Source organism: Odontomachus brunneus, unplaced genomic scaffold, assembly GCF_010583005.1.
Source record: "Odontomachus brunneus isolate Ranch 3 - 2012 unplaced genomic scaffold, Obru_v1 Obru_scaffold_001, whole genome shotgun sequence".
Lineage (NCBI taxonomy): Eukaryota > Metazoa > Arthropoda > Insecta > Hymenoptera > Formicidae > Odontomachus > Odontomachus brunneus.
This window is the reverse complement of record NW_022639451.1, coordinates 1,194,643-1,204,796: the sequence shown is the minus strand read 5'-3', so window position 1 is coordinate 1,204,796 and position 10,154 is coordinate 1,194,643. Positions and strand designations below refer to the sequence as shown.

At 40.5% G+C, this 10,154-nt stretch overlaps 2 protein-coding genes across 2 annotated transcripts in view; one reads left to right on the top strand and one right to left on the bottom strand.

Annotated features, from left to right (window-relative positions):
• The window catches only part of LOC116847839 (lachesin-like), a 549,068-nt gene that overhangs the window by 203,643 nt on the left and 335,271 nt on the right, over nt 1-10,154 (bottom strand). Inside the window, exon 4 of the mRNA XM_032823310.1 lies at nt 297-403. Coding sequence (XP_032679201.1) covers nt 297-403 — 107 coding nt within the window. The remainder of the gene's footprint in view (nt 1-296; nt 404-10,154) is intronic.
• The window catches only part of LOC116847694 (alpha-(1,3)-fucosyltransferase C), a 60,271-nt gene that overhangs the window by 29,638 nt on the left and 20,479 nt on the right, over nt 1-10,154 (top strand). The gene's annotated exons all lie outside the window — the stretch shown is intronic.

Sequence of the window (10,154 nt, the reverse complement as noted above, 5' to 3'; positions counted from 1 at the left end):
TCTCTCTCTCTCTTGCTGGCGCGCGCGCACGCGCTGTAACACGCTCTTTGTAATCCAGTTAACGAATAATTGAGGAAACTCTGTTTAGTAAAGGACGACGAGTTCCGACCGCCGGGGAAAACACGCTCGCCGCCCGCGAACCAAGAAGAAAATTACTGGGATCACAGAGGAACCGGTTGTCCGTGCGCGCGTGTGTGTTGCGGAAAAGAGAAAGCCGCTTCATTTATATATCGTTGCTGGAACGCGCGCTTATGCAACGGTGCGTGCAGTCATTACGAATTCCCAGTGTGCGTTACCTTGTAGGTGCCGAGGTTCTCGATGACACAGGGCAGACTCACGTCCCTTCCTAGCGCCACCGTGACGTTCGGTATCGGCTCAGCGAATATCGGCGGGTCCGAGAGCGCTGCAACATGCAATAATGAAAAGACGAGATGAGACGGTGAATTTAAGCGCGCGCCCAACGCGCTGTCTCACCTATGTGTACGTGCCACTTTCCGCACCGTTCCACCCCGTTCGTTCCGCATCTATACGGTGACCACCGCATATTGGCGGGCAGAGAATCGGTCCGAATCGCGCAATTAACTTCAACCGATGTTTATGGAAGCGTACTTATATAATAGTTAAATTCGGGGAACATAATTCCTATTGTCGGCACCGATCTCTCTCTCTCTCTCTCTCTCTCTCTCTCTCTCTCTCTCTCTCCCCCTCCCTCGATTCAAAACAAATTTAGTGCAAAATTCGATGTCGCACGCGCTCACGCTCGCGCGTCCACAGGTAATACGAATCCACGGGATAATGCGGAGGCGTGAAATAATTAACGACCGTTGTGCCGGTGTAAACAGTAACGCGATTAACTCACTGGTATTTTAGGGTATAAAAACGCGAATTGACAGCGTCGATAAAACGATAATCACCGAGTTGATCAATTCCTAGAGGGCCGGAGAAAAACAGACAGAGAGGAAGCGAGGAGAGGGGGGAGAGGAGGGTAATTGGCCCGCGCGGTTGCGTCGGCCTCGTGAATTTTTCATCTTCGAACGACCGGACTGTCCCGCCGAATTGCGGTCAACGATAAACGAGGACCGTTCGAAGATAAATGAGCGAAAAACGATTATTCGTCGGGGATAGAAAAGGAGGAGAGAGGGCCAGCCGGCATTGTGTCACGTCGCGTCCAAAATCCGCGAAATCGCGCCGATTTTTTCTCCTTCCGTTGTGTGTTCGCGAGAGCGCTCCGTGTGTCGCGCGAAATGAGATTAACCCTTTAAGGAGCTTAGATCGATTCCATTCGAGCAACTATCTGTTTCTACACAAAATTATTTTAACTCTCTACTATACACAAATTAATTTCTCGTGTTTAATTAATTTCTTATGTTTAAAAATTGTTGACGTACATAGAACGTTTAAAACTAAAGTACTCAGCACATACAAGCTGAAATTTTATTTTTCTAATTTTGTACTTTCCCAAAATAGATTTGTGACTCTGAGATCACGTTGGGCAGTTACTCTCGCTGTCAGCATACTAAAAAAAAGGCAGCCAAATTATGATTATCATGTCAAAATAGGAATAACATTCATATTGGAAATAAATAATGATGGACCTGGATTGTGACTTTAGAGTTACAGTGGACAGTGGAGGGTTACAAAGGACATTTCTGACACAGAGTTTTGTGCTGAAATTGATCGTCAAGGAGTACGAATTTCTGAATGCACACAATTACGTATTCTTATGTTTACACGTACGCCCTAGCTACAGAATTTAACAGATCTTTTAACTATGACAATGATTATAAGAAGGTCATTATCATAAGTTGTATCATAGTACATTGTACTAAAAAATGATACATCGATAAAAGTTGAGAAAAGAAAATTTGCTTACTTTTTTTCTTAAAAAGTTTTACGTAACCTTGAATGTTAACAATTCTGCTCTCTCTTTCTTTCTCTCTCTCTCTCTCTCTCTCTCTCTCTCTCTCTCTCTCTCTCTCTGCACACGATCGTCATATTGGTTTCTTCAACGGCAAAATCACTATTTCACGGATTGGGACAAAGAATATAGTTCTATCTGAGATGGATCGGTAGTATTATATTGACGGAATCATTACTGTATCAATGCAAAAAATTTCAAGCAGAAAATTCCAAAAGTGATTGTATTACGCTTTAAAGGTCTTTTAAGGTCTTTAAAGAGGTAAAAAGATTGGAAGGTATTTTTTTTTAGTGACGCATCAAGGAGACCACTCGTAAACTTACTATTTGTCGGACACAAAATTACGTTTCTATATATTTATTTAATCATCTAAATGACAAATGTTAATTTGAGACAAAGTTGAGATGGTTGAGTGAGATATACATATTCACAATATTACAAAAATACAAAAAGCATCATTTTGTTATCATTCTTATTTATGCTTTATTCGCGCATCTCGAGTATTAATATAAATAATGAAGTTTCTACTGCTGTATTTTCCAAACAATACGGCTAATAATTCTGAAATTCGCGTGCAACGATGCCGTTATATTGATCTTTAATATCATAGTATTTAAAATAGTACATTAAAATCCTGATTTTAGTTTGCAAGAAGTGAAAAATAGAAAAATTGAAAACGGCACGTCAACCCTGAGTATGTACAAAAAGTGTCAACTGTAGTTTCACGTATCTCCCGAATAAGACTGGGGGTGGGGGTGAATCTTTCCTCCAATTGTACGAGCAGTTGCGACAATATTTCAATTTATGTGTGATGCAAACTTCGAAGAAATTCCCAACAAGCTCATTCAACCCCCTTAAGTCTCTCGGCATTTTTCAAGTTCTCCAAAACCACGACACCTGCGTTCGTTATTCGGCGCGCTGCGTCGCAGTCGCGCGCTCTCGTGCCAAATCACTTTAATTTTACCTGACAAAGTTTAACCCGTCCCACCACGACGCAGCGCGGCGTCTCCTCTTCCCCGTCCCGTCCCTTCTTTATTCCATCGAGGTTTGTTTATTCAATCTCGCGCTCCTCCCGCACAGAGAGAATGCTTATTAGCATCAGGTGCTAGTAATGGACGGATTAATTATTTGCGCTCGAACAAATCGATTTCGCGGAGCGCAGGGAGAGCGCGGGAGGCGGGGGGATGGTTCCGCCACGGATTGGGGAGGGGGGTAGCTATTTTTTATAACACAACTGTAATCCCGCTAATGAATCGGGTTTTGCAATTATGCAAATGTGCACGCGCGGACAAATGATACCCCCGAAATGATCGCCGAACGAAGAAGAGCGTGACATGTGTACGTGAATGCATATTGCGTGTTGCGTTACGTTAAAATTGCGCTCGGACCGTCGCGCGGCGGGGGATGTCGTTGCCGTTAAAAAGGTGCGCCGCCACTGCCGCTAACACTCGATGTTACACCATTGCGCGCGCGCGATATCGCGTCCGCGAGACGAGAAAAATAGTCGGCGTTTTATGTTATCGCAGCGACGAATGAAACAGTTATTTTATATATCGCGTTAATAATTCCGGCTGGAAATATCCCGCTAAAGCTCGCGTAATATTCGGAAAATATTTCGGAACGCTTAGTCCACGTTCGTTTCGTGGGCGCTCAAGTTTATAAGCGAATGCACACACACACACACACACACACATACACAAGCACACGCAAATACGCACACGTACGCGCGCGCGCGCACTTGGAATGATCAATTACCATGCAAACGGCAGCATCGCGGAATTCGAGTTTAAATTTATATAGCCGCGATACTTCCCGTTTAAAGCCGAACAAAAACGCATATATTGTTACAGCCGTGGGTCTGCCTCCCCTTTGCCCACCGCCCAGCAGATAGTGCGCGTCCGTAGAATATTAAATGCACAATATTTTTATCATTATTATTCCCATTGTGTGCGCGCGCACGCACGCGTTTACACGGGCTGGAATATTCAAGCAATGTCACGGTATAATCCCTCATATTCTTTCGCACTTTGCGGCCACAAAAACCGCCAGGTATTTGTATTTAAACAACGCGTCGAGAGAGCGCGAAATTTGAATGGCGCACCGGAATCGCCCCGCGTGCGTGCGCCATGTCCCGCTGATAAACGTCGCACACCTGACACTCGTTTTAATGAGCGAGCATCGACGTAAGAATATCTGGATAGAACGTGTACTGTTAAGGAATGCGAGGAATGCGAACTTTTCCCTAAAAGCGGAAATGCGACAAGTGAAAAGTTCCACGTGACGCCGACGACTTTGGCAATCATATAACTTCTCAAACAGTGGCAATGTGAAAATTTTCATGTGAATCTTTTCACTTTTCACGAGTTCAGAGGGAAGAATACAATGATCGATATTCTGGAGTTGAAATCTTTATCAGCGGAATATTTATTAACTTCTTTCTGCAAAGTTTCCGTTGGAGTTATACTAGTTACAACTCAGAATTACAAATGCTCTTGCACGATAACAACACGTGCATAAATGAATCGGAACACTGCTCAGTATATAACAAGAAGGAAAAAGAATTTGAAAGTTGACATTTCAAATGTAAGGGCCGATTGTTTTAACTTCTTAGTAAATTAACTGATAGTTGATTTATATGTCTGTCTTTGTCCCATTTGAAGAAAAAACAAAGATAGACATGTAATTCAACTATCAGTTAGCTTACCAAGAAGTAACAACCAGGCCTTATACTCAAAATGTCAATTTTGATATTCCTTTTGCTTCTTATGATGTGATTCAGTTAGTTTAGCAAGAAGTAATTATCAGTTAGCTTACCAAAAAGTAATTATCAGTTAGCTTACCAAAAAGTAACAACCAACTCTTATGTCAACACAAAATATCAACTTTAATATTCTTTTTGTTTCTTATCATATATTGAATAATGCTCCAATTCATTCACGCATCAGCAATCCAATTCATTACATCAGCATATCAGACGCTATCAAAATAAATATTCGCCTGGTACAAAACATCTGTGGTTTGCACATATTGAACGCGAGTTTGCTCCGTTCAGAAACATTTCGAAGGATATTATTGTGCGTTTAGATCTGAATTTAGAAATTCAGAAATATTGGCAAAGTTTGCAGAAAGATTTATATATGTGGTTAATTTTCCCGCTAAATATACTAAAACATAGCAACACATTTACATTTACGTAAAATCTATATATACTAGAAATACTAAAAGAATAACGTAATTGTGTCAGCAACGATCGTCTTCATACGTTACCGATATTTTTGGAGTTCGTCATCGACTCCAGCATCCCTATAAGAGATGCCAAAGAAAAATAGAAATGACTACCTAATCGTCACACATCAAATAAATATTAATATGATCACGTTACCCTTCTCGTATATTTCTTGTATATTTACATCTTATATATTAAGAAAAATTATACGATAAAATGTTAACAAACGAATATTTCCGATTAAAATACCGATGAATTTTTATATCCGATTAAATTTAATCGAATACATCTGATCATAATGACATTTCATCAGATAAACCGATCAAGAAATTATAAATTGAAATATATAAATATATTTTTCATCGGATATTTCCTGATTGAATATAAAAATTCATCAGTATTTTGATCGGAAATATTCGTTTGTTAATTTCTTATCAAATAATTTCTCTCGTTTTATGTATGCGTGCTGCTTTGTTTCCTATATTTGACGGGAAACATAACCACGCATATGTAAAGATTTTTCTGCAAACTTTTCGTTTCTTTCTTCTTTAAGTTTCTAAATCCAGTTTCTAAATCCAGTTGTAAAGGTGCAGTAATGTTCTCGAAAAATTTCCTGAGCGTAGCAAATATTCGCTTGAAATGTGCGAGCTGGAGAACTTTGGTATCAGGCAAATATTTACGCTAACCAACAGCTGCAGATGTCAGTTTTGAAATTTTTTCACCCTTTCCATCACACATTGAGCAATGCTCCAATTTGTTTTTGTACGTACTTTCATCGTGTGTAAATGCATTTGTAATTCTGTGCAACCTATGCAACGTTGATTTTGCAGAGAAATGTCAGTAAATATCTCGTCCATAAAACTTTCATGTAAGGTATCTCTTTGAGAAGGTTCCAATGCTATCCTCTAGTTGATCAGTATTTTATTAATCGTTTAAAATAATTACATAAATATCGCAAGAATATTAGTGAGGTAAAATTCGTGTTATAATATGTAATCGTTTTTTCATTTTTAAAATTACCAGATGTTTTAAAAACGACAAAATAAAAGTTATAAAATACTCATTTTATGGATATTCAATACCAATTTGAAGAAAAAAAATATATTAACGTGGAATATACTCATTATTATAATTAGTAAATAATCAGTTTCATTTGTTTCAAGATGAAAATGCATCGATGTTATTTTAAAATGAATAATAACTGTAGAAATAAATATAAGAATATAATATTTTTCAGGTTATTTCAAACTAAATTAAACTAAACTAAACAGGTTATGCTAACTCATCATATATGTGTGATGTTGCCGTATTTCCACCCATTATTGCCGATTTCACAAATTTTCTTATCGAAAGATCTAAATTTCTCTTCAACCTGACGATAAATTTATGTGATGTTTCACAAAAATGTGCTTCAATATTCATTTTATTACAACATATTTTTTTCATATACAAATATGTCAATTTAGAAGAAATATGTTGTGTTATAGAGGTTCTAGATATTTGCTCTTGGCAATATAACTTCACAATTAAATATCAAAATACGATAACAATTATGGAAGTTTCCATAATTATGTCGACGAGTAGGTGCTAAGAAATGTTCTACGCGGGAAATTTGTTGAAAGGACACCTCAGATTTCATTAGACGGGGCGCGTTGCTTTCGACTGATGCGTACAACGTGCGAAGAAAAATAACATTCACAGCCGTGAAAACGGAAGGTATCGTTCTCGCGCGGTTAAACGATCGTCCGCGACATCCGGTCCGGCGACGTGGTGTGTCGGCGCGAATAAAATCGAAGGTGCTGAAAAGAAAAGAGCGCTGGTGGAGGTGATGTAGTGGTGTTGGTGGTGCTACGTTGACGTCCACGTCGAATTGACGACGACGACGACTACGACTGCGACGACGACTCCGAAGAAGTTTCGGAGGTGGTGCACTCAAGAGTGAAGTAAGAGGGTAGTTGGCTGGCTGCTCGACCGGAAGAGGGCAGCCGTCAATTCCGGTGGAAGACTTCGCGCTGACCAGGAACACACACTCTCGCGCACAAGCGCGACGTACAACACTCGGACGAAAATTCTGTCTCCGGACGCCCCGAAATCTCGAGATCGCGCTCTCATCGCCGATATCACCTGATTCGACGAACGAATCACGATGAATGCGTTGGATTCGAGACTCCGACTCTTCGAGATTCGAAATATCTTCCTCTCACATGAAGTGTGTTTGTTTGCTCTCCAGTCTTCCTTATGTTAAATTGCCAAAAGCTAGTAATCTATCTTTAACGCTCGCTAGTGTGTATGTGTGTATATGTGCTCGGGATAGAACATATCCGTGAAGTTATTTTCGCAGATTGGAGAAAAAAGAAACTGGAGAAAAAAGAATCACAAATACGCCTGAAACTTTTTATTTGACAATATTAAAGCCCGGTTGAGCATTCTCAATTTTCGTGTTTTATATAATATAATTATCAGGTGCTGTTTACCTTATCAAAATATTGTTGCATGTACTTGATAGACAAAAATCCATACTCCTATTAATTTACAATTTTTCGCAACTTCCCAGATTTCATCCAATTTTCATTCCTGTCAGGCTCCTGCAAGATAAATTTTAATTTGTTCCCACTGTGCGGCGGCGGACCGCGGCAAAGTCCAGTCCCGAATTCGAATTATTATCTCACCGCGAGAGACAAAGCAATATGCGTGGGTGGCGCCGACTATCTCTCGAGCGCGCTGCATTGCGACCTGGGTGTATCGAGCGGCATGGAGGAAGAATCAATTGAGTAGCGAGCCGGCGATTAAGAGGCTTCCGTTCCAGGCTGCTGGAAGTGACGATGCGCGCGAGCACGCTCTCCTCCGGCGTCTCCCTCTCACGCCGAGAGTAAGATCGGACGTTCTATTTGTAATACATTGCATATTTAATAAGGGGGGAACTCTCCGGCATCCTTTCCGGACGCGATAAATGGCTGATAGCGGTTTTGTGACTCATAAATATGTATAAATTTTGTTTTTAAACCATAAATGTATTACCGCTGAATGTACACGGGGCAACGGAAATTCCACGACACGAAGTTAGTTTGACCTCGATAAATGGCGTTATAATTTATGTTAACGAGCTGCGGCCAGCAGCGTTAATGTTTTCCTTTTTATTTTATTCTTTTCTTTTATTGCTGACTTTTAGAACAAAGAGAGAAGAGTGACGATCGCACATGCGAAACTCAAACAGGCGCAATAATTACTTCACCCGAATGTTACATCTCCCTCTCTTCCTCTCCCTCTCCTCCCCTTTTTCTCTCTCTCATCCTCACTCTCTCTTTCTCCACGTCTCTTTTCGTATTTCTGCCTCTCCCCTTCTCGTTCTCTCTTCGCCTCTCTCTCTCCTTCCCCTGTAATCTCTCTCCCCCTTTCACCACTTTTTCTCTCGCTATCTCTCTCTTCCTTCTTCTTCCTCCTTGCTCTCTCTTACTCTTCCCCCCTTCTCTCTTTTTAACGGAGGGTTTGTCGTTTCTTCATTTTAATTCGCCGATCGCGCTATTGATTTTTCGCAATCACGCTTCTCTCCCGGTTTATCCCAGTTTCGCGCGGAAGTTTTTTCTCTTGGAAAATCACGGCGTCCAACGCGTGTAACGCTCTCCTTCGTTTTATCCGGCACGTCGTGAACCGGGGAAGGGGGCTGTCTTCGTTCGACCGAAGTTATAAAAGCCTCGAAGTTCACGACTGAATGGCATAAAGACCGAACTTACACACTGCGAAGCCGTGTTCCACTTTTTCCCAAGAAAATCTCTTAATCGACAGCGCGCCGCGCGGTGCTCTCACCACGAAAAAAGCACCTACACCGCATAAATTTCAATCTCGGTAATGACACGTCGATAAAATCTGCATGCCGTGCGCCCGAAATCAAACGACGCGCTGCGACTATTTCGCGCGACGACTCGCTTCGTTTCGCGAGTCGAGCATTCGAAGAAACGCGCAATCGGGCAGTCTTTCCCAACGAAAGACGGGGAGAAATCTGCCCCAGGATTGCCCGATTACTCGTTACAAATTTCGTGTGCGACGTGTCTGTCGATGGCGACACGCGTTTTACCGTAACATTTAGATACTCATGTGCTAATAAAAGACTATCGCGATATACAACAATATGGAAATTGCATTGCAGATAAGATTGTATCGGTACTCTGTAATGCATGTGAAAAGTGAATTATGGTCGCGTTATTTACATGTATCCAGGTAATCGCCCCTCGGCCCGCGTATTCGTAAATTGCAGGAGAACTTAAATATCAATTTAATTAATTCGGTAACTAATAAATCTGCAGAGCAATTCAATTTGGAAACACATTTACAGAGACCGCTATTCTGTAAAAAGAAGATACATGAACAATGTAAAAGAAGGTAACTTCATATAACACATTTACGGCGAAACATACAGGGGAAAAATATGAATAGGGGTGGAAGGGGGAAAATGTTGATGGCAACTATATGGATGACAACTGTACGAGTTTCATATGTATAATTGTAATGTGTATATAGTTTAATAAACTATTTCGTAGTTATTGCAACTAAGATTTTAGTTCCAATATAATTACAAAATAAAGAGTTTATCAAACTAAATATATTAGTTCCGCACATATAGTAAATTTAGTTGCCAAGTCGTTTTCCTTAAGTGTAGAAAAAAAAAGAATTTATTCCACGATTTCGAATCATAAAATGAAAGGAAGCAGATAGAGATAAGAAAAGTAGAAAAAAGGATTTTCCTTCCTTTTTATTGTTTTGTACGCGGAACTCGTAAATATTACTGGGACACTGCGTCAATTGGCCTTATGCAATAGTCATTGCACTAAATATAACTATACGGTGAATGCACCGTTATTACGCAACGGCTCGCACGCAAGGCGCACGCGACGTGGGCTCACATTTTAGCGATAAAAATATTATGTAGGAAATCATCAATTATTCAAGAAGCGATAATTATGATCGACTGACCACTCTCTCTCTCTCTCTCTCTCTCTCTCTCTCTCTCTCTCT